This window comes from Adiantum capillus-veneris, chromosome 7 (assembly GCF_014529385.1).
Source record: "Adiantum capillus-veneris isolate H3 chromosome 7, ASM1452938v2, whole genome shotgun sequence".
NCBI classification, from domain to species: Eukaryota; Viridiplantae; Streptophyta; class Polypodiopsida; order Polypodiales; family Pteridaceae; genus Adiantum; species Adiantum capillus-veneris.
In genome coordinates, this window is record NC_140937.1 from 135,618,163 (window position 1) to 135,643,292 (window position 25,130).

The following is a 25,130-nucleotide window of genomic DNA, read 5'->3' on the forward strand; positions in this document are numbered from 1 at the left end:
TAAGCATATGAAAATTCATTTTAAATGAAAAAATATTTTTGTCTTATAAGACTAGTTCTCTTTTTATTGTGCACAAATTTAAATAGTATGCATGCTTAGAATCATGTTTGTGGTGACGACGTCTCCCAAACACCAAGTAGAATTTGTCACTCTACTTTGGAAGTATGATATGGACTAAAGAGCAAACATGCTTGCGGCAGCTACATCTCCCAAGCACCAAATGGATTAGTCATCCATCTTGGAATGATGTCGAAGGGTAAAAAGGGATCCTCTACCCGCTAAGTAACATGGACTAATGACTAGGCTTAATTTTCTCTACCTCATAGTGGAGGATGACTATGATTTCAAGAGAGAGGTAATGTCATAAAATATAATATCTAACTTTACCAAATGATTTTCTCATATTAAACTGATCATTTAATGTGGGAGAATAAACGCGAACAAGAGTTAGAATAGAGACATGTGCTTCTAGACCTATCTCAACACGGGACCAAAAGGAGAGATGGTTGCATCTCAATAGGGGTCCAAAAGGAGATGGTTTATCAAAGATCAATGTGCAATAAGTGTTTCTAGGCTTACCTCAGCAGGGGACCAAGACGAGAGATGGTTACATCTCAATAGGGGTCCAAAAAATGATGTTTGTTGAACATCTTTTATCTTGGAGATACTATAATTCTTGCACTTAGTACTTTGTTGTACATGAAATAGAGACTATAAAATTTTTCTAATGAGTTGTTGGAAATCTTTGTGCACAACCCATAGTTGGTGTAATCAATTCAAAGGCCGCTTATTAGTCACATCAATAGTGTTTTTGAAAACCTCCTTTTTTGAGACACTACTTCTACAAGTTTTAAATCATGTATTGAAGTTTTGAGAGACCATATCCATAAGCTTTGTTGAAGTTTTAAAGCATGTATTGATGAAAATGCGGCATGTTAATATAGATTCTTTGGCACAAACATATATTCTTTGGCACTAAATGACACTATAGGTGCCATAGATGACAAGTTATGGTCTTCGGGCCATAGAATACTCCACAATATTCTTTAGATTTTTTAATTATAAAATGTTAATTTAGGTGTTGTACATACTATGGTGTAGTTGATACTTGATAGTGTTTTAAAAGTGGGACTAGCTATTTTTTGTACTTGAGATTAAGGTGACCAATAAGAGTTGTTGGTGCTCTTTGTGTTTAGATATTATATTTTTGGTTGGAATAATCAATATATATACTGCTTAGTAAAATCCATCTTTATGAGCTTTGATTTTTTTTATAAAAGAGTTTCTTTGATACAAATCCTTTTGCAAAAATCTATATCAAAAGTCTTCTTATAAAAATTAAAATAGAAAAGTCAAATTTGGGTGCTAGAATCATGACATCTTATCTAAATTAAGAAAAAATTGAGCTTAAAAATAGTTGAATAGCACGATCCTAATACGCCAATGTAGCATTTGGAAAACGAGATTTTCCCAATTTATCGAAAATGGTTTTTGAAATGATTAAGCTGCAACCCTTTGCTCGGTCATATAATGAGCCCTATGGGACACACCTTACTTCTTTCCAATGGTTATCAAGTCCCAATCTAAGCCATTGTTGTTCCCTATGAATTGGTTCTACTCATCTGCTCATGTTCCACAATGATTAGTGCCTTGGTCTCACTGCTCAAATAGTGGTAGAGAAAGCCGTGAAATTGGACCATTTTAGAGATAGCTATAGAGGTAATCAATCATCATATAGGTTTAATAAATATACATGCAATTCTTTTTTAACAAGGTAAAGTTTTTACGGTGGCCTCAAGAAGGCAATATTTTTAGTTGTAATAAAGTGTGTGTGTGTGAGAGAGAGAGACCTCAAATTGTGTGTGTGTGTGTGAGAGAGAGAGACCTCAAAGTTCGAGGAAAATCATTTTGAAAAACATACAAAATTTCTTTTGGGTAGATTCAAAGAAGAAATTCTACAAAATAATCAATATTTTTTGTAATTTTACTCTGTTTATAAAAAAAAATCGAACATTGGTGTGTGTGTGTGTGTGCATGTGTGTGTGTGTGAGTGTGTGTGCGAGAGAGAGAGAGAGAGAGAGAGAGAGAGAGGGGGGGGGGGGGGGGGGGGGGGGGGAGGTAGTATTGGAAAACTAGTCTTGCTTGGTGGGCCTTGCTATATAACATCTATATATATATATATATATATATATAATATAACATGACACATGAAAATTGACATTTAGCAGCTAGCACTGAAGGGAACAAGAGCAAGACTAATGTGGGAAGGACGGCATTGTGTGAAATGGATATACACTTGAAAAATGTCATAATGTTTATAGGAGGAGACAAAGTTAAGTGGATCAATTATTAGAAATTATAGCGGTGGTTACAGTTCAGATTATATCCAAGCGAGGTTGTCATACTATGTCTACAGGTGAATGTTTTTTCTAGTATACATGCTACATGTAAATTCTTGCAAATGGACAGTATTTCAAAAAATAATAATTCATTGAATGGTTGGTAGCGCCATACGTCATCTCACAATTGTGAAGGTGGATTTTGAGTTTGTTTTGCCTTTCTTCTTTGATAATTGTTTGTGTTTTTCCTATTTTCTTTTGTAGTTATTCCCAGTACAATGAATGAGGACAAAATGTTACATGTAACTTCACCTTTTGTGTTTTGTGTCATGGCATCGATAATGCATGTTGCACCGATTGTCAAGTCGATATTTTCAATGATGATGCAGTGCACGCAAATTGCGATCGAATCTAGCTCATTGAACTTAGGGTCTAGGAGCCACTACTCAAGGGCATTTATGTTACCCACATTCATCTTCATTTTAAATTCTGTAATGTCAGTTTGATTGTACAATTTATTAAATGTAAGGTTGTTATAGTGTTGGATATCCGACATGTGAGTACACATTATCGGAATAGAGTTGTTGATGTAGTCATGCACATGCGTTTCATCTATAATACATGCACCCAGGGTACAATTGATCTCATCTACGACTAGTTTTATTTCACAAAAAATGGTGAAGAATTGAAGCAATTCAGGGTTCGTTGCATGTCTTATAGAGCATGACATCTTGTACAAAGTTGCATATAGCCCGTGGACCGAGCTTGTGATATGGCATGTGTTATAAAGCTCCCGTGCGTGACTACAAACTGGGGTTAGCTGGGCAAGATCACCGAGCAAGAGAACACATTTGTTGTTGAAGGGATTTATTGCTTATTACATTGATATTTTGTCTTATGATAAGGCCATGGATAGCTCGTCTATAATTATAATACCTTCCTCTTTTATATCCAAATATCGCTCATCAATCTCATGAATAGAGAGAGGATATTGTTGATTCGTGGTTGGTATCTTGAATTGGTAATGGAATACATCAAATACATTTGGCAAGCAACCGTATGCAAAAAGTTACGCGTGTAACTCACGTGCAGATGTTGGTCGACATTGAGTGTCTAGTTTTGAAAATGAGATCCAAATAAACCAAAGCAAAGGAAGTAATGCGGAAAATTCTAAAACAAGGAAGTAAAAAAAGCATGAATGAATTGCAACAATAAATGAGGTGCTTTACCGACCTGCAATGTTGTACTCGTGCTTTTTGATTGTCCAATGTACAGGCCGATATGTGAGTCAAGCTACAAAAAAGCAATGTGAATAGTTAAACATATCGTCTTGCAATGAAACGTCACACTGAAAGTGCACATTATATTGTGCACGTCATACAGAGGTGCCATACAAAAGTATGGTGGAGAGCTGGCACTGTGGTCTCTCCAAAAAAATTATAAGAAACGGAAGCCGTGCCCTGCCCCGTAGCGTTTATGTGTTGCGCCAAGCAAACATATGCGCATGGAAAATTGGATGCAGATAACGGACCTTGCAATGTTGTCGAGTTGGAGTCACGCTTGTGCAATTGGAATGTGCAGTGTTGTGAATATATGTCCTCCCTGCCATACACAAAACATGCAGATGTAACTTTATGCTCTATGTCCTATGATCAATATTACCTTCTCTCTCTGTCTCTCTCTCTCTCTCTCTCTCTCTCGCTCTCTCTCTCTCTCTCTTAAAGTTGCAAGCTGCTTCGGTCAACAATTATGTCTTCTTGCCTCCTTTCTAACTAACCCGCGTTATGTATCAATACCAAATTGATGTCTACATTTGCAACCGTATGAACTTGATCCGATAGATGCTGCGTACATGGAAATTTGCTCATAGGATCCGCCACCAAATCGTGGTTATTGGCAAGAAAGGAGCTCCGAAGCAGTAACTACTATGCGTTCAAATCCACACCATCAACATTCTCTGCTTCGTATGCATTTGCTGAAGAGCAACACTGCAGTATACTATTGTTGCTAGTCTTAACTGTGGCCGCATTGGCTGCCGCTTGCATGCGATTTAGACAGAGAATCTCTTTACAGGACTCAATATTGGCCATATTGTCTGTAAAATCTCTGCTATCCCACTCAGATGTTGAATCGCTAGTAGTGAACTACTGCTGGAGGCTAATAGGCGCTGACATACTGGTATGCCTGGCTCCAAGAATGGATAGACAACGGTTGACAACAGTTGCGAAACTTTGGTCTACTTGGTCGACGGAGATAAAGATGTTGTCGGCAACTTCAATGTCTTCGCGGTAGCGCAGGCGGGTAGAGATATGCTACCAGCAGCTTCAATGTCGTTGGTCGGCAGAGATAAGCTGGAGGGATGGCATGATATTGGAGGGAAACACTAGGGTTAGAATCGATTGCATGACAGTCTCATCCCAGGGGCAGGCAACAATGCAGTGCTCGTGAAGGATATTGGAAGCAGCGTGCAGGAGTACAACCTTGCGGGCGATTTGCAATTCGAGCTCTTCAAGGAAGGCACAATAGTGCTTCTATATTGATGGGAGTGATCTGAACAAGATCAGTTGCCTCAATGTTTTTTTTCAATGCTTGCTCTGAAGGAGGTGGCCATGGCGCTGATGCAATGGATGTAGAACTACCCTGCGTCGAAGCCCGTGAGCAGCATCGAGATGCAAATGCTGGGGCCACCGAAAGTTGGCTCGGCCTCATGAAGGGCCCATGGCTTGCAGGCAAAGAAGGCGGAGGTGTATCGGGAGATGAAGTCCTTAGGCAGCCTTTCACCGCTGCAGCAAGAACCTTGAAACAGCAGGCTCTTGACAGTCGATTGAGGTCCAAGCTAATGGCCTAGATCAAGCCAAGCGGCCAACTGTGGGCTGAACTGCCTCATCGTCGTTAGTCCTAAATCGCTACTTCAGAATCAGAATCAGAACGATGCAGCACAAGTAATAACAATAAAAAAGCAACGCTTTCTTGTTAGGTGCCTGGCCATGTGATTAGAGTTGTGGGCAACGGCTTCGATCATGCCAAGTGGCCACTTGTGGGCTCAAAGATCCAGAAAAGGACCTTTGGCTCACCAAGTAAAAATCGAGGTCCAATGTATTTTAATTGGCTAAAATTGTAAAATTTCAGTTATATTTTTGAGCGTGCTTTTAAAAAACTCGAGAAATTTACACAAGTTTTAGTGTTATTATCGGCAAAAGCTTCAAACTTTGACCTGAAAAATCAAAAGAATTCGAGTTTACCCTTATTTTCATCGATTAGAGAGAGAGAGGATCTTCTTTATACATTTTTAATGCCTCACATCAACACCAATATAAAGACACCTTTTAAAAACACTAAAATGAAGAAAAAATCATATTGTATGTAACCAAATGGTGATGAAAAAACTAAAGTGCAAACAAAAGTTATATTTTATGTGATAGTGAAACTTTTGATGGTGAGAGATTTGCATGTTTTCTCTACCAACTCCTCTATATGGCCTTCTTAGGCCAAAAATTTGTCAATGCACTTTGTAAGATTCTTGATGTCAATTTGCGTAAGTCTTGTTATATTCTATAGCAACTAGTATGGCCAGTCGCCTTCGGAGGCCTCTCTCTTTTTCTCTCTCCCCCTCTTTATCATGCGCAATGGAGCTTATCTCTTTTTTGAATTTTGACCTTCATCTTGCAATTTTCGACAAGTCACTCCCTCTGCCGTTATAGAATAGACATAATAGAATAGAATATAAATATAGATGCCCACCAAGCAAGGCTAGTCATGAGGTTGCCAGGGCTAGAAAAATGCATTTTTCCTAACCGAAGAAAATAAGGGCAAACTCGAAATTCTACCAGTTTTAAGGTCAAAATTTGAAACTTTTGCCGGTATTTACACTAGAACTTGTGTAAATTTGCCGGTTTTCATCAAGGCAAGCTCAAAATCTAACCGGGATTTTATGATTTTAGCCGGTTAAAATACACTCCACCCGGTTTTTTTCTAACACTGGAGGTTGCTTGCGGTCTCTTGCAAGTTGCAACCATACAAATTTCACGTGGCAGGATAAGACAGGGTTGTCCAGCTGACATGGAAAGCGCCCAAGGGCATCGGGAAAGCAGCTCTCTCTGCTGCCAATGGCTTTCTCGCCTTCCAAGCCCCGCTGCTGTGCCGTTATATTTCCCGCTCTGTGAATCTTGATATGCTATCTCCTCCCACCAAGTCCGCCGCTGTCTTTAGCGGCGATCTGCGTCCCCTTCATCAAACTGTGGCCATTTTCACCCCCGCTTCTGCACACCCGCTATATTATAAGGGCCCCAAGCTTGCAGAAAGCATAAGGCGTCCCCTGTCTCGGATTTTCTCATCGTCAGGTTAGAAGTGCCGCGAACCCACTTCCACTTTAGCACCGCCGCTATTTCAAGGTTCGCCTCACGTGGGCATGGTGTGTCCGTGTATGTATGGTGTAGTGAGAGAGAGACATATATATATGTATGTTTCTCCCCGCAGAAATTATTGCTAGAACAGACAACCACTCAACAAAACGTGCTTGGGAACAAACTACGGATCAATCTGCGACAATGGTGGCACCCCTGACATCAGAGATCAGTATTTTGGATGGCAATCTCATTGTAAAGGGGGCAGTGTTGTTGCAGGATGTCCCCGGAAATGTCATGCTCACTGCCAGCACAGGTGCAAGTTCCATTCAAGGAGCATTTCTAGGTGCTTCATCGCTTGAAAGCAAGAGCTCTCATGTCTTCCCTCTAGGTGTTCTCAAGTAAGTGCCAAGCCTGGAGATCCTTTTTTATGACCTGGAGATCCTTTTTTATGATGGACAAGCAGAATTGACTCTCGTTTATATAAGAGAGTGTTTTCCTTCTCACGCATACGTAGCTCACAAAGCCTTCTTGCAACAGGGACATTCGTTTTATGTGTTGCTTTCGATTCAGTCTATGGTGGATGACGCATAGAATGGGCAATTCTGGGAAGGACGTTCCAATGGAAACTCAATTCTTTCTTTGCGAGTCCAAACTCGTGTCTTCCTTGATGCCTGAGAGTACATTCAATGAAGATGAAACTGTGTACACAGTTTTCTTACCATTGTTAGAAGGTTCATTTCGGGCGTCATTGCAAGGCAATGTGAATGATCAACTGGAGTTATGCCTGGAGAGTGGTAAGTTTTGGATGGTTTTTTTTTTGCGTTCATAAACAACCGTTTTTTTAACTGGTAATGCTCGAGGTACACCGATGCATCTACATGACATGTATTTGCAGGATCCGTCACCATTGGACCACAATAAGCTTTTGTCTAAATGAGAGATATGAGAAAATTTGTACACTTTCCATCATGTGTTTTTGTCTTGTGTCTTGGCAGGTGATGCAGCTGTCAAAGGAAAAGGGGGTCTCCATTCTGTTTTTCTTCATGCAGGAACGGATCCGTTTAAAGTTGTAGGAGAGGCTGTACAGTAAGATTCTCATGTCTATTTCTTTGTCAATAGTCCACCTTGATAGCTTGTGCAATGCTCATATTGATCTGCCTTATTTGCCTTAGAGCTGTGGAGATGCACTTGCAAACATTTCGTAGGCGAGAAAAGAAGGAGGTATGGGCTTTGTCTTTTGCATCTTGGCTATCTGTTGTCAAATAATAGTAGCAGGTTTAGTAGCAACCTTACACTGCAGATGCCGGACATTCTGAATTGGTTTGGTTGGTGCACATGGGATGCTTTCTATACAGATGTTTCAGCAGACGGAATCAGGCAAGGCGTAAAAAGGTATTGTCTATATGCCTTCGTATCATCTCTTGAGATAGATCATTGCAGTGGGTTTTTTTAATCAGAAAAAAATTGAGGGTAGAACTAGAGAATTTTGATTATTATGTTTGTATGTTTACCAGAGGATGTTGAGGGTTGTCCAAGGTGGTCCCTATAACGTTAGTACTATCCATTATACTCATAATAACCGAAGGACTTAATGTTCTGAGACATTATTGTATGATGGCACATGCAACAAAGCCTGCAGGTCGCATTATGGTCAGCTATGTCCGTCGATAATGCTAATGCATTGGCTATATTGATACCATTGGTAAATTCAGAGGATATGACAGAAGCTTGGGGGAGGGGTCAGAAAATTGTTAATGTAAGGTGGAACATGTCAACCCATTAAAAGCAAGTTCCATTGTTTATCGATGCTAATCCACGAATTATGGAAATTACTTTGCATTTTTAGAAGGAAAGCATAGTAGGTGGCAGAAGAAGAGCAAACTTTCTGGGCTTTGGTTGACTGTAATGGACCTCTATAGTATGCACTCATGTTTTACTCCCCGATGGAAATGTAGAGACAAGTGTCATGGTGATTGTTTTTGCAATATCTAGTTCTAATCTGATTTTGAGTCTTGACATCTGCCCTAATGTTCTTGACCATCATGCATAAAATTTAAGCACCTGGACTCTCCATCATACACGCATACAAATTACTCATTTGCGTTTGTTGAGCTTATGCACCTCTTACTTGTTGTGGAAGCTCATCATGGTGGACAACTCTCTGTTGTGGATTATTTCTTGATCACTTCTACCATTGTATGTGCATCTCCTTTCAATTTAGTGTCTGCAAGCGGCCTCTTCTATCATAGTGACCCATAGGAGTTGTGCAGATCTGATCATGTGGGTAATAAAAAATCACCTTCGCCTCAGAGTCATAAGTGACAGGCGTGTGTGTGTGTAAAGTGTGTTCTCCAACTTTAAAGAATGCAGCAAAGTATCAGAAGAGTCTAACAATCTTGGGATCTTGCTTGATTTCCCTCAGCTTGGAAGATGGTGGTACACCAGCACGTTTCATCATCATTGATGACGGATGGCAATCCATTGCTACTGATCATCAGCATCAAGTTGATGAGGAAACTTTCAAACAGATACCGTACGTTGTACTTAACAAATGACACTGCATACGTGCACTTACATATTCCTTCACACACATGCATGCGGAATGGGAAAAGTGTCCTAGCTATGGTCTCATGGAGGCTTAGTATCATCAGTTAATGCATGTCAAATAAAGGGCTTTGTGATTCCATGCTTGCTGCCAACATAACATTACATGTACTATCGTTATGCACCATTCTCGCACCATTATTACATGTATGTGTAAACAACTCTTTTTGTTCATACAGTTTGGCCAGGAGGCTCACAAATATACAGGAAAACTACAAGTTCCACAAAGATGGGAAGAGGCAAGAGGATCCAGCACTGGGTTTGCAGCACTTGGTCACAGATATTAAGGAAAAGCATAAGCTTAAGTGAGTCAAGAACTTTCTCACTTTTTGAGAGTTGAAGCTTGGTAACAATAGCTTATGAGATAAAAATGTACCTAGTGGCTCGCTCTTTGCTAATTTATTGAGCTTGCTTGCAGATATGTATATGCTTGGCATGCAATCATTGGATACTGGGGAGGAATCAACCCAGAGGCTGCAGGAATGGAGCATTATGAGGGTAAATTGGAGTATCCAGTCCACACTGAAGGTGTGCTGAACAATGATCCGGCCATGAAAACTGATACGATAACGGTTCATGGCATTGGCCTGGCACACAGCAAGAAGGTGTTTCAATTCTACAATGAACTCCACAGCTACTTGGCAGCTGCTGGGGTCGATGGTGTGAAGGTTGACATACAAAACGTCCTGGAGACTTTAGGCACTGGATCTGGTGGCCGTGTCTCACTCACACGACATTATCAGCAGGCATTGGAGGATTCTGTGGGTCGCAATTTTCCTGGTAACAGCTGTATTGCTTGCATGAGCCACAACACAGATGGGCTTTACAGGTAACAATTTTGATCTCATTAAGCTTTGTCACCTGATGATTGTCTATCCCACACCGAGAATTCCCGTCATATAACAAAATATGTGTATGCTCGAGATGACCAGCATCAAGAAGACTGCATTGGTGAGAGCATCAGACGACTTTTATCCGTTAAAACCAGCTACACATACGACGCACATAGCTGCTGTTGCATATAATAGTATATTCCTTGGAGAGTTCATGCACACGGATTGGGATACGTTTCAGGTTACATGACTTTTTATCATTACGTAGGTTGTTGTCCTCTTTTTCCTCAGAATGCCAAGGATTAGACTAACAATCTGGTATAAAGCAGAGTGCCCATCCTGCCGGCGAGTACCATGCAGCAGCTCGTGCAATTGGTGGTTCTCCTGTGTATGTCAGGTAGTATCACTCTTGTGTCCTGTGTAAGCGTCAAGACTTTTAATCAAACCTCTATCACAAGCTTTGTAATCCTCTGAGATTTGAATTGCAGTGACAAGCCCGGATGCCACGACTTTAACGTGATCAGAAAGCTGGTCCTGCCTGATGGTTCCGTACTGCGTGCCCAGCTTCCTGGGCGGCCGACCAGAGATTGTCTGTTCATCGACCCTGCGAGAGATGGAAAGAGGTAAGACGCAAGGAGGTGCATGTACTCATCTTATGTGAGGTCTCTTGGAATTGTTTCTATGACATTAACCTGAAAATCATTCTACACGTCTCTACGACATTAAACCGAAAATCATTCTAAACATGACTGTTTTGGTTTTTCAGCCTCCTTAAGATTTGGAATCTTAATGAGCTCACGGGAGTGGTCGGAGTGTTCAATTGCCAAGGCTCAGGGTGGTGCAAGGTAGACAAGAAGTACATGACTCATGATTCCACACCAGAGGCAGCAAGCGGCAGTGTAGGCGCCAGGGATGTCGATTCCATACAAAATGTTGCCCCAGAGAAATGGAATGGGGATTGTGCTGTTTATTCCCACAGAGGAGGTAAATCATTTGCTTTATCTTCACAGGTTTGTGCATGGCAACGCATATTGATTGTGAGTTAATACAAGCATATGTCTTTGCTGTGACTTGCAGGTGAGCTTGTGTGCCTCCCAAAAGGTGCTACTTTGCCCATTACCCTTAATGTCCTCGAATACGAGATTTTCACCATTTCTCCTGTGAAGGTATCAATCAACAACTTACAACACATTAGGATGCAAGCATACACCAACACAAAAACTTTTTTATTGAATTTGAACTTGATTTTGCATGCAAATCACAGCATACAATGGTGTAATGAAAGGAAATCTGTCCAGTATGATGTTTTTGGCAAATGTTCAATCAGAAAAGCACCCTATAAAGTTGTGCCTTATAATTGAGTTTCTCAAAAATCTAATTTTGGAATGTTGGAACTCTGCAGACATTATCTACCGGCTCCTATTTTGCGCCCATCGGGCTCCTTCAAATGTTCAATTCGGGGGCTGCAATCTTAGATTTTGCAGTTGAGTCCTCGGTTGAAACGGCATTGAACATGATAAGGTTGAAAGTTCATGGGTGTGGGGAGTTTGGTGCATACTCATCAGTGAAGCCTCAAGATTGTTTAGTCAATACAGTTCACTCCACTTTCTCATATGACCCCCTCATAGGCTTGCTGAAGGTATTGCTACCTGGTATAGAGGGCTTTTCTCAAGATATAGTCTTTAGGGTTTCACGGGAAGACAAGGCATGAACATCGATTACCAGCATATTATGTGACACAAGCTTTTAGTAAGTTCTCCATCAAAGGGAGTCCAACCCTCTTTTTGGGCACTTTCACTCCACCTATAGAGCTCTCTGTACTGTATAGAGGCAAGCAATACAACCTTCATGCGACTTTTGTAATGGGCACGGCATCGGTGGTACTCAGATGTACAAGAAAATAGGAAATTTTGACACTTGGAAGAGAGGCCTCTTCATGTTTACAGCAAAGACTTATTGACCACCAATAAAGTGCATAGGCAGGAGTTATTAGAAGACCATATTCTAGATGGCATCCAAATGGGTAAAAGCAAGATCAGCTCTGGAAATTTTTCTCCATCACAGATCTATGCAATGTTGTTTTCCGGCGCCACACCTTGCAGTATCTGCTTCTAACAGAAACGGTGATTGGGAATCCAACATCGAGAGGGTAGTGCTTCAAGCTACTCGCATTACAGACACCGCCGTCTGTGTACATGTGCATCTTTTGGCAAAGTGTACATGCGCTTCTGTGTACAAAAGCCCATTCTTTTCAATACTACCTTCTATGTCAACTGAGGTCATATTGCTAATACAAAGCAGATTTTTAGTTTTTGCTAGTATTGGCACATTCTCATGTCTATTGACATGGGTCAATTGATTTTATCATCTTCGGGATTATGAAGAGGAGGGCTTTGGTTATTCTTTTGCAAAATTGTTTTCAGCGTAAAACTATGTTACAATGTTTTTCTGCAATGCTGCCATTAGCTTGCTCTGCAGATTTTTATCTGGGTCTAGCCTCTCAAAAGAAGGGGAAGACACTGCAAAATAGAGACATACAAAACTACCACTCTAATTACTGATGCTAATCCATAATTACTGTATAAAGCACGCATCATGCGAGGAGGGGAGATGCCACCGGATTCCTGAGCGGGAGGCCGGCCTGCAGGAGGTGAACAGGCAGCCTGCCATGTGCGCGCAGAGAGAGAGAGAGAGAGAGAGAGAGAGAGAGAGAGAGCAGACAAGTTTACATCCCATGCGCACATCCTACAGTCGAGAGGTGGGGAGTAGCCAGCCTGCATCAGCCAAATTGATAACGTCGATGTGCGAGCTTAGTGAGCGGAGCTGCAAGCGAAGTACAGAACGAGGCAAACAAACCGGTTCTCTCTCTCTCTCTCGTGCCGCATACGGTGCTTGGACTGTGGAGCATGGAAAAGGTATACAAGGACAATGTTGCTCTCGAAGGATGATGGGCTCTCTGGTAACACCATCATTCATCAGATGACGTTCCACTTGCGAAATTGTTTGCACCATACATTCTCCATTACGTAGGCTCTATCAATGAAGGCAGTGTCAAAGTAATTGTGCTTGGTAGAGCTTTGTTTGCAGATCAGTGGGGAACTCTCTTTAGATGCAACCATGTGTGCTTGCATCTTAAAGGTCGGTGCAAGATGTTAGCGTAAGCAAGCAATTGGAGGCGAGATTGTTCTATCAAAAGGCAACCTAATTAGATTGTTGGTCATGTCTATCCAAAAACAGTCATGTTCGGCAATCATTCATCGAGTCCTATTGTGTGGCGAGCAAGATTTTTCGAGTGAACTAAAAATCCGAGAAGATAGAGATTACTGCATGCTACAACGGTGCGGGGAGGGGGGGGGGGCGGGGGAGAGACAAAGAAATTTTTACTTTTCGCGACGCAGTCGAAAGGTGTTGTTGCACTATGATATCTGGCCAGAAGCACGAGAATCGGCAAACTGAGAGGAGGTGAGTGTGTTGCATGGCTTTGTGTTTTAGGTGCCATCCTTGACGGGCTTGCAATAGGCAAAGATGAAGAGAGATGGTAGCATAGGTGGTGGTAGGCCTATGTAGACAAAACAAAAGGAGCAAACAAGGCCATTCGTACATGTCTTTGTGTGTTAAGTGCCATCCCTGGTGTGCTTGCAATAGGCAGAGAAGAATGGATATGTGCACGTAGGTAGTTGCAGGCATGGGTGAGGGTGTGCAGATAGGGTGAAGGCAACGTGGAGAGGGTTTGGGCAGTTTCCCAATGTCGATGAGGGAAAGGGATTTCCTTTTGAATTCAAGGAGTTCTTGGACTCCACCCAAAAAATTAATGGGTTTAGCTTATAAAAAGTTCTTCTGCTTGTGGTCATGAGCTCCTCTTGCTCATGCTCTGCGCATTGCTAATCACAAATGTTGCCCATGTCTTATGTGCTCACGCGGATATGAAGATTATCCAAGCCTATGCACATGGCAACAAGACGCATGACCTACAAGAATCACAGAGAATGGGAGACATCTTGCACCCAAAATCCATCTTTTTGTGTTGCCCACATGTCACCTCCCTCTCCTATGCAGGGCTTTATGTTTTACCTTTTTACTCAAAAATAAAGAGGGCGTTTAAACTCAAGGCCTTATGTTTTATCTTTAAACTCAAAGATAAAGAGGGCGTTTTGCAACCCTGAAAAAGAATATCACTCTCTTAAGGGATAACTCTCTTGAGTGATAGTAAAAGTTGACTCCAAGTCCAAAAGCATCTTACTACATTCTCCTTTAAACAAACTAGTATGTGACCCGCGCGTTGCTACTGCCAAGAAGGAGTATGGTTCAATTTTGGGTACCCCTCGCCCTCTTGTTTAAGGTGACAACATGTGCAAGTATTTTTTATGCATCCAATTCAAGGTAGTGACAACCATATCTTAAATGCTTCATTATCTGCAATAAGCTTTTGCATCATTTTTGTATTGCTCTAAATCACATCAACTTTGTGTCGTAATAGAAAGTGCATAGAGAATTGAATCAACATAACAACTATAGTATATACATAAACTAAAAAGATTACATGCAGTGGAGGTAGGAAGGAGATATATATATATATATAGATTCAAGATATATAGATTCAATTATCGTCCATGGAGGTCAGATATGACCTATGGGACCATACAAAACATTACAACGACAGTGTTTAGTTAAGGAATGAGAGTCCGTTATGGTAAACCATACAAAACATTACAACGATAGTGTTCAGTTAAGGACTAAGAGTCTGTTAGGAGGGTGACAAACAAAAACCTAGGGGGAGTCGGATGAGGAGGGAGCCCCTTTGGGAGTTCGAAACTCTTGAATGATGGCTTTACCTCCTCGATAGGCTGCCCATTTACCTTCCTTGAGTGCTTCTTGCATCTTCTTAAGATCACTTTTTTAATTCTTAAGTTGATTCATAGTCAACTCTTCTGTAATGCACAATTTTGTTCCCTTGAGAAGGTGGGGCATCTTCAACCGCTCCTCTTTGTCTTTGAAAGTGAGGATACATTGATCGGGTGGCACATGTCTGTGTGTATCATTGATCCAAGAGACCGTTTCCAGCTTGATTTGAACAAGTTGAAGAGTGTCATTGAGCTTAGTAACTGCCTCTTCAAGGGTGTCTGCGGTAGTACAACACGGTGAGAGAAGCCCACCTATGCGAATCTTCAGAGCATTTTTCTTGCTGTAATCTTTGTTCGCGGAGTTCCATTGTCACACATGTGTGCACTTTGGCAATGGTTGCTGAGTGAACATGTGTGACCTTTGCTTCCACCTCCTTGACTTTGTCGGTTATAAGACCAATCACGGAATCAAAGCGCCCCTCTAGCTCACTAAGGCGATTTTTGAGGCCGCGGTTTTCCTCCATGATTTGATCAAGAGCTGCTTGAAGTTGCGTGATACGATCAATTTTGCTGGGAGCTGTCACCACCCTAGCAAAAGTCGGTTGTCGCGCAGGAGTCTTCGGAGTGTTGGTTGGCATCATAAAAATCTTGAAAGTAAACTCTGCGAGGAACAAGTTTGGAGTTTGATAATCACCTAGAACCTTAGGGTTAAGTTCCTTAGCTCAACTTTGGCGGGCATGTGCATACAACACTTCGACCAGAGCTAAAGTCGGTAGCATGACCTGAGTACACAGGAGCCCTCACCTAGAACCTGAGGGAAGTGCCTTAGCTCAACTTTGGCAGGCATGTGCGTACTCGACCATAAGAGCTAAAGTTGGCAGCAGCAGCAGGACCCGAGCACAAAGGAGCACGAGTACGGAAGCAAACGTGAAGACTTAGGAGACCCCCTTGTTGACTTGCTGAGCGAGTAGGGGAGTTGTAGGTCATGTGTATGGCAGGCGTAGGGCAAGGGCTTGACCTTAATGCCCCCCCATAGGGCAACTCATCGCCCAAGGGGAAGATTGTGGAAGTGGCAGAAGAGAGAGAGAGAGAGAGAGAGAGAGAGAGAGAGAGAGAGAGAGAGAGAGAGAGAGAGAGAGAGGGAGAGGGACATTAAAAGAAAAACAACAATTCACTCCCATTACTATAAGTAGTGTCTTTAAGCATAACTTGCGATTGGTCTCTTAACAAAAAGTTTTTTGAAAGCCTCTAAATCTTAATTGACAAACTCTTGTGACTTCAAACGACAATATGCGAGATGTTACATTCGGCACTCGCAAAATCCATGGGCCCATGCAAGAACACTCCTACCAAAACAAAGACGCCTCTCATGCAAGGTGTACAATACAATCTTCCAATTCTCATGCCTATCCCTATAAGAGTATACTGCATTGGCAGGCAAGCGATCGCCAAGCTCACGAACCCATATGCGAGCTAAACTTGCATTACGGTTCAATGCCACATGGATGTAAAGTATCCTTGGGGTCCTAAAAAAAACTCATGCACTTCCATTAAAATGTTTTATCACAATAATAGTGATTCCTACAAGCCAACATGTTAAGAGCAATAAGTTCAATAACAAAACAAACTATACAAAGAAACTGTGCTTCATTGATATTCCTTACCTAACAACTTCAAAGCTTTCAATAATGTATACTAGATCATGCACAATGAGTGGGCCTACATGATAAATTTGTTAGTTCAAATATCAAGCTGAAAATTTTAAAAAGGATATAATTAGATTTAATTACCATAGATGTGATGTGGTAGATGATGAAGCATCAACCTAAACGTAGACATTGCCCAAAGCCTTCTAAGACGGGGCATCTATAAATAGAACATTCCACCCCATCCAAGAAACACAAACATCAGCTTTGCATGACAATGAAAGTGCATAGAGAATTAAATCAGCATAATAGTATGCAACTACAGTATGCGACACATGTGTTGGTGCAAACCAAAAGAGTGCACTAATAATACCAGTAAAACTCTTGAATTTGTAGCAAAAAATTAGCTCTCAATCACTCGCAAACATGCATTAAGAGCCGCACAAATCTACTCATTTATGTATATAAAAGCCACAAACTTTCAGCATCCTCACATAATGAGATGAAAAACATGTACAACATCTATACTTTATGAAAGTAGAAATTCCATAGATATGCATTAAGTTAAAATGGAAGACAACATTTAGATTTGAAATTTTGATGCCTTTTTTGAAAACAAATAACCCCTACTGCAGAGGCGTTAAAATGGAAGACAACACTTAGATTTGAGATTTTGATGCCTTTTCTGAAAACAAATAACCCCTACTGCAGAATGCCTCTGCACGCCCATTCGGTTACAATCCCCTTTTAAGGGGTTTATATATAAATATAAATAAATAAATAAATAAATAAATATAAAGAACTTAAAGATACATATGGATACATCTCTCTCTCTCTCCCCCCCCTCTCTATCTCTCTCTCACTATATACTTATAAACCCTTAAAGGAGATTGTAGCCGAACGGTGCGCAGAGGGACTCTATAATTCTTATGGGAACGCCTTAGCATGCCATTCAGCTACAACCCCCTTTAAGGGGTTTATATATATATATAAAGAACATAAATATACATATATATGTATATATACATACACACACACACACAAACAAACAAAATAATAATAATAAAAAATAAATAAATATGTATATGTATATATATATACATATGTGTGTATATGTATATACATACGTGTGTGTGTATATATACATGTGTGTGTGTGTGTGTGTGTGTGTGTGTGTGTGTATATATATATATATATATATATATATGGTAGCATGATGAAGGTTTCATCCTGTTACCATATATATATGTGTGTGTGTGTATATGTACAATCTAAATATACATGTAGATATATATAGATACATAGATATATATGTGTGTGTGTGTGTGTGTGTGTGTGTGTGTACAATCTAAATATACATATAGATATATATAGATACATAGATACACACACACACACACACACACACACACACACACACACACATATATATATATATATATTTGTATATTTAGATTGTACATATATATATATATACCTCCCCTGTTGTTTAAAGTTGTTTACAATGGTCATTACAAACTCATAATGAGGTCTCAAAATTGCTACCACCCAATTATTTAGGGAAAGAAAAAGGTCTTTCAAGGAGCAAGACAATTTTTACCTGTAAACCTAAAATCTTTCACAATGAAGTTTAGATAGAAGAAAAATATTTTGGAATCTATAGAGCTTTTAAGTATTTCATTTCCACCTTGAAGCTCACATAGCTAATCATAAATGTAGCAATTGAAGCCTCTTTTTTAATGACGTGTTACTTTATGTTCCCAAGCCACAAAGGTACCACTCCATATTGTTTTGACACAAGTATAATTTCAACCAAGGTCTCAAAACTTAATTAAGTACATGGCTTCATGTTATTCACATCAAGAAACACAACTATAGAACCAAACAACATGTTTATTAATTTACTCTATCAACGCAATTCAAAGACAAGTTATGCTTTAGTACATCATCACATTCAATCAAATGAGGACACAAAACCAGAAGTTCAATTATTTCTAGTAGCCAAGATTCAACACATCTATAACGTGCATCAGAATCCCGAGCCATCCTTGTCATCAATGCATTCAATCGATTTAGGTGGATCTTGAGCCGTGTAACCTCTCCTTCTAGAGCCCAAACCTACTCTTAAGTACATCAATTTGGATATGGAATTCCCTATTGGTCATGTGTGAGCCCTGCATTGATTCAAACTGTTGTTGCTCCATGTGTTCCAACATGATGGACCTATTCTCCTCAATGCAATTCATTCCGCCATTGAAGTGCTCTACATATGAACGCACCTCAGTACGAAGGTCTAAAATTTGTTGGCCATGGGATTGCTGAATTGCATCTAAGAGTGCTTCTAAGTATCTTTCAAAGTCCAACTGCCTAGACTCACTACGGGCAAAGAAGTCCCGCAATGTAGCCAGGACTTGATCATTTCCATCATGTACCATAGGATGAGCAGAAGAGGATGCCACACATCGATCCCTTCTCTTTGCCGCCGAATATTGGTAAACCTTGGAGGAGTGAACTCAATACCGTTGGACTCGCTCTCAATGATGCCATTGTTATTAGTGTTTTCCATAGTTGTACCATTAAAAAGTACATCACAATGCATATAAAGATGAAATCTGTGTTAATTATCACCAAGGAAACAATTGCTTGTGCAGTATATACTACAAACTTAACATCTTATCATACAAAAGAAAACATTATGTACATAAAGCATGAGGTGTGTAAGTTAAAAAAAAAGACATAGATACTTTAGATTTTATTTCACACGTCTTAGCAACATGCATGATTTCCTCCCTTCCTTATCGTATCTCTCTCCTTCTCTCTCTCTCTCTCTCTCTCTCCCCCCTAACCTCAGCATAAGAACCTACCCTCTCACATTTCTCTCTCTCTCCCCCCCAGCCTCAGCATAAGAACCTACCCTCTCACAAATGTGAGGGTCAAGACATAGAATTGACGTGTTTAAACAACAATCTCTAAAATATGAACATAATATTTTGAATCCCACGAACTCAGATTGCAAGTCAAAAACTCTATTGCATAAATACATTCAAAGATGTAACCAGACCTCTGCAGAACGTCGTAAAATGGATCATGAACATGGAAGAGTCGTTGATATGTTTGTCTGATGAGTATGCCAAAATACGCAACTTAAAAATATCGATTAGATGGCAACTTCCTAAGGTCCCTAGCACAAAAAGAAACAATAAATTTCATGAATATTACTTTATACCGAGTCAATTCTTGATTTCATAAAAACACACACACACACACACACACACACACACACACACACACACACACACACACACACACACACACACACACACACACACACACACTGTGGTACTACTATGGCGTTAGTTTTTTTCCTCCTCCTATATGTTTTTCCCCCCAAAACAACCCCCCACACACACATACTAAAATACTGAAAAATACCTACTGGAAAACAAAAATCCCCCCCCCCCCCCCCCCCCCCCCCCTTTTTTTTTTTGGCCCCTATTGGCATGATAGGGCTCTCATCTTCTCACTGTGCCACCGGCTTTGGTATGGGACAACGTCCTTGTACAAAAAATATAAGGATTAAAAAAGAAAAAAGTGAGAGTGGAAATCCTCAGCCATCATCACAAGGGGAAGGCGGCCCCTTCCACCCTCGGACCATGAACCGTCTCTCCCTAGGCAATGATATCCAGTGGCGCCTGAGGAGCTCACACAGTAATGGGCGGCTTTGCTCTTTCACTTCGGTCACTCAGGATGCGTGCAAACCAACCTATAAATACCATGGTGAGGGCACTCCTTGGCCCTCACTTAGCTTGAGATTAGTTTTTTTGTTCTGCTCTGTGTCGTTACTGCTTGAACTTCCTAAAGCTATGGAGCTTGCCGCTCAAACTTCTCAGGTACTGTTGTCTACCAAAGCTCCCGTTTTCTTTCACTGAAAGTCTAATGAAAAAAACACTGTACATTGTAACATTTGCTAGGCCTAGGCATTATGGTTGGCCTTGGGATCGCTTGTGCATAAAAAGCGATAGTCTGTGGTTTTTTTTATTATAGAAAAACTTGCATAGAAGCTGGGGGTTCGCCACAGTATGGTGTAAATGGCTCTGCCGCCGCTGCAGGACTTCACCTTTGCATAAAGTACTATGTTTGTTTGTATATGTATGTATGTGATTGTGAGTATGATGGTTGGCTAGGCTTGAGGGCAGATCCTAAAAACTGCTACATGTGGACATATATATTTCTTGAAGGGTAACTGGTTCTTTGTCATGACTGTGTAAATGGAGGCAACATTTTGATGATGGCCAATTAATCACTCAGTTCTGATTCTAACCACTGCAGGACCTCTTATCCATAAAAATTGCTGTAGAATACTTGGGCGGTTTATGATTTAATAATGGTTGTTTTATTGGCTCTATTTCAAGCCATGGCAGGTTTGTAGCTATTGGTTATTAAGCTCTGTTTTCGGCCGCTGCAGGTTAAACACTGCTAGCTGTAAGATTGGCACTTATAATAACTGGTTGTAATATTGGGGCTACTAGTTGCAAGAAATGATAGGCTCTGTATGAGCAGCTGAAGGTGTGGTTTTTACTAATGGTGATTATATTTACCTGGCATATTGCTGAAACAGGTGTGTCAGCCAATGGGTGGCTCTGAACTAGCCGATAAAGGCTGCATTTCACACTGTAATACTGGCTCTGTCTTTTAGCGGCTGCAAGACATGACCTTTGCAGACATAAAAATGGTTGAACATCTGATTTAAAAATAGGGGTGTATGTTGACATCAGCCCGAGTTAATGTGTATGTGAATATTTGTGTGTTTGTGTGTGTTTATGTTGGTTTGGCTTGATAACCTGGCCATTATCAATGGCTGCTGCACCTGGGCACTTATAAAATTTGGTCCTAGTAACTTCTTATGCATACAAGGAGGTAGTTGGTTGTCAAATGGAGGCAATACTTGCATAACTTGGGTTTGGCTTAGGGCTTTTGTATAGCCGCTGCAGAACCCTGTAATTGCGGGCATTACTGGTTTCAAGTTTGTTTACTGGTCGACACATTGGGAAAAGGAAATATTCGTGTAGTACCTTATGTTGTTGCATTGTTTGCAAAAAATGATAGATATCTAGCAAAAACATGACCGGACATTACCTGTCCATGTGTAAAGGGAGGACAATATCTTGTTTAATGCAATAATGGGTCTATTAATTTTTTGAAGGTAAGTATGTAAACAAATGCTTTGGGCTCCTGGCATAATAACCGAGCTACTGTGCTTAAACCTCTTCAGACACTACTATTCAAAGTTACTAATGATTTATGGATATCTAGGGATGTTGAAGGTAAGTATATGGTTGGTTTTTCGGCTTTTGACGTAGCGTACAAGCTATCACCCACATTTGATACCTTTTTGGTTGACAAAAAAGTAAGTCGGATTTCACATCCCCCTATCTAAAAGGGGTACCTTTGATACCTTTGATACCATGGGTTTACTAATTCTGAAGGTAAGTATATGGTTACATAGCTACTGAGCTATGGCTCTCAAAATAGTTTAACTCTTAATGGACTTCACCATGAGACTGTAACACTCATTTGTAAAGTAAAAAAGAGATTGCTAAACATACCAGTTCTAATGAATAAACCTAGCTTGTCTAAAGTAACTAAAACCTATAAGATGGACATGGATAACAACTGATATGTTCCATTGATACCTGTAAAACACATGCAAGGCTGACTGAATTGTTGTCTTGTTTGGATGGATGCAGGTAAGGACTCTATCTTATCTTGGAGGGTTTCTTTTCTTTGGCAAGCAAAATTACTGTTATGAAATACCCACTGAATAATGGGGAAGTTTTTTTACTACCAACCCCACTGAAAGAGGACGTCTTTCTTAAAATCATTGTACTTAGATCATTCTGATACTAAGTTATTTTTGTACATATCAGTTCATTGTTCCTTGGCCAGCTGTCTTTTGAATGTAAAAGTTCAATTATGTCTTATTAAGTAAGATTTAAAACAGCTACAGACACATCCTATACATAAGGTCTCTCCTCTCCGGGGAAACCGAGATACTGGCGTAGGAAATTATCGTAGGAATAGAGCTCTAAATTGGACCCGCAATCGTTAAATCCTTCATTGGTAGACTGGTGTTTGGTGGCCCTTTTTAGACTCTCTTCTGGTTCCCTCCTCACGGCTACCATAGTCTCTGACTCTGCCGGTTGAAGGGTTGCAGGACCAAAAAAGACTTTACTTCTTAGGCACTTTGCTAATCTTTATATCACCTTTGTTTCAGGACTGCTCACGTTATAGAATGACAGCTCGCATGAGTACAAATCACAACCCTAAGAATCACGCAAAGATTCTTGATCAGATTAAGCTCTACATGAAAGACCATACACCAAAAGAAGCCCTAGTTGCTAGAACTAGACCTTTCCTTGCTAGGAAAGCCAAATTATGTATCACATACTATGGCAAGAAAAAATAAACCTGACCTCACTTTTTTTTGCAGACTCTTGCCTTATCTCAAGGATTGGAACTTACCGCGGAGCCCCTCTCTGTGGCCTCCTCTTTGGTCCTCAGATGTATTAGCAGTTTGGATGCTTCACAGCTTATTTATGATTCAGCTCTTGTTTTGGACAAAAAACTTTCTGTCTTGCATATGTTATCATTTAATGACTAGGTAAAGATTCTAGCATCTTTGGACAAAGACGCCCTAGAAGGTGTTAATCTGCTTTCCCAATACATTGCCCAACTTCTTGTCCTTGCTTCACAATATCAGCAAGAGCTTGCCCTGTTCTCCTCATCTGGAGCTGAGCTGTCAAATTTCCCCTCTTTTATCTGCACCCCAAATACCCCCGCCATCCCTTCAACTGGTGGCATCTTCTGTCGAGATAGTGCTGCTCTAGAAGCAGTAAAAGAGTTTCAAACTAACCTCTGCTCTCTCAACGATGTTAATCTCCTTGAGATGGTCCCTAAAATCTCAAAAGTCTTTCGTGTCTTACCGATAAGACAAATAGAAATTGAATCTCTCGGAGTTGACCATCAACTATGGGTTCTTCCAAACAAATCCTTCCTGGCTCCTATTCTTAGTGAAACCTGGGTATACTTGGCCAACCTCCCCGCTTCAACAGTGGAAGACTGCAAACTTAAAATTCTAAAAGGTGGGCAATTCTTGGACAAGGGAGAATTGATTAAAGCCCCCTTTAACCTTCACCTTATCGACCACTCCAAATGCCCCTCAAATACTGGATTGTAAATACGTACTAAGGGTAGCATGGAATTTGTGAAAAGTAACCCAGATTTCTACACAGAGTCTATCTGGAATATCTTCCGCCCCTATGTAAAATGTGCCTGCAGATTTCTTGACCCCAAAGCTACCTGTGAATCAAGCATCATGTGGTTTGACCATGCAATATGGTATATCCTCAACCATTTGGAACTGTTATTCCCAGAGAAACCAGTAGACTTTCATCTATCCCTCATTTGCTCATGGCTAGGTGGACATGCCAAGCAGATTGTGATTGCACAAATTGCCTTTAACATCTTCCGAGGACTGATGCATGATATTCTGAAAGAACTTAAAACTGAGGAACCAGGTCTATACCTCACCACTTATGCTAAAGGAGTCAAATACATCACTAATCTGCTAAAACCTTGTATTGAAGAGGATGAGTCTCCTGCTCTAAAAAGAGCTAACTCTTTAGCTACTCCCAACTCTTTCACCTCCTTTTTTACACCTAACTCCTCATCTAATTGAGGAAAGTCTCGTAGCTTTACTAGAGGGAGAGGCAGATTCCCTGCAATCAGAAATTTCCCCCTGAAATCTAACCCTTAAATATATTGCAGGTATCTACAAACCCATGTGGAAGAAAAGTTCTCAACAAAGATGATTCGAATTATGGTGCTACCTACATACACTGTCTTTTTCACAACATACTTCTCAATTGGATCTAACCAAAAAGTCTTTTTTGTGAGTGTTTCGACATATTTTTTTGGAAATCATAAACCACTTGACCACATTCTCATTGGATGGAAATATCATCATCCTATAAAAGGATTATTTTTTAACAATGACTTTCTTAGACAAGAAACAATCCCTTACTTTACATGCATTCAATTTACCTCATTTTGTAGGAATTCTGAAGAATGTGGGAACCATGTCTGTACTCAGGACCTCAACATTATCGATAATGCTACAATACGTAAGCTACTAGCCAAAGGATTCAATCACATACCGAACTATCCAAAAAACCCTTACCTTGCCCTATCAACTTTACTTAGCTGCCTCACTGACCTTGTCAGTGCTCTCCGACTAGGGATGACAATCCTACCGGACTTAAAGGAATTAGCTAAGGAATGCTTCCTTCACAAAATTTCTCTACTTCCTAGAAAATGGCTTTCTTTTGATAGTTCTTGGCTTACACCTCAGCTAGCTTTTGACTTTCAACTAATCTCAGATAAATGGTTAGTGGTCGGGCTTGACAAAAGATCTAACTATCCTACTATTATGTGCAAACAACTTGCTTGGAAAGCAGCTCGG

The 25,130-nt window shown here is 40.5% G+C and overlaps 1 protein-coding gene and 1 pseudogene across 2 annotated transcripts; one reads left to right on the forward strand and one right to left on the reverse strand.

The window, feature by feature from the left end:
- Positions 1 to 4,496: 4,496 nt before the first annotated feature.
- LOC147454661 (uncharacterized) lies at positions 4,497 to 5,048 on the reverse strand (annotated as a pseudogene).
- Positions 5,049 to 6,407: 1,359 nt separating this feature from the next.
- LOC147454662 (putative galactinol--sucrose galactosyltransferase 2) lies at positions 6,408 to 12,440 on the forward strand. Of its 2 annotated transcripts, none has more exons than XM_086516534.1 (15): positions 6,408 to 6,679; positions 6,816 to 7,083; positions 7,223 to 7,479; positions 7,681 to 7,771; positions 7,858 to 7,906; positions 7,986 to 8,077; positions 9,108 to 9,218; positions 9,469 to 9,594; positions 9,708 to 10,118; positions 10,222 to 10,363; positions 10,452 to 10,519; positions 10,611 to 10,745; positions 10,889 to 11,106; positions 11,200 to 11,288; positions 11,525 to 12,440. In XM_086516534.1, exons 1-15 carry the CDS (start codon positions 6,511 to 6,513, stop codon positions 11,831 to 11,833), a joined length of 2,535 nt encoding a protein of 844 aa, XP_086372660.1. In that variant the 5' UTR covers positions 6,408 to 6,510; the 3' UTR covers positions 11,834 to 12,440. The 2 variants fall into 2 exon arrangements, with proteins under 2 accessions (XP_086372660.1, XP_086372661.1); XM_086516535.1 differs by having other exon boundaries at positions 6,537 to 6,730.
- Positions 12,441 to 25,130: the final 12,690 nt, after the last annotated feature.

What these genes read in the sequence shown, in the direction of transcription:
- LOC147454662 (XM_086516534.1), top strand. Translation starts at nt 6,511, where the DNA reads ATGCTATCTCCTCCCACCAAGTCCGCCGCTGTCTTTAGCGGCGATCTG. An exon ending in GTAGGCGAGAAAAGAAGGAG is followed by an intron (nt 7,907 to 7,985) that starts GTATGGGCTTTG and finishes CTTACACTGCAG; the next exon opens with ATGCCGGACATTCTGAATTG. An exon ending in TGTTTATTCCCACAGAGGAG is followed by an intron (nt 11,107 to 11,199) that starts GTAAATCATTTG and finishes TGTGACTTGCAG; the next exon opens with GTGAGCTTGTGTGCCTCCCA.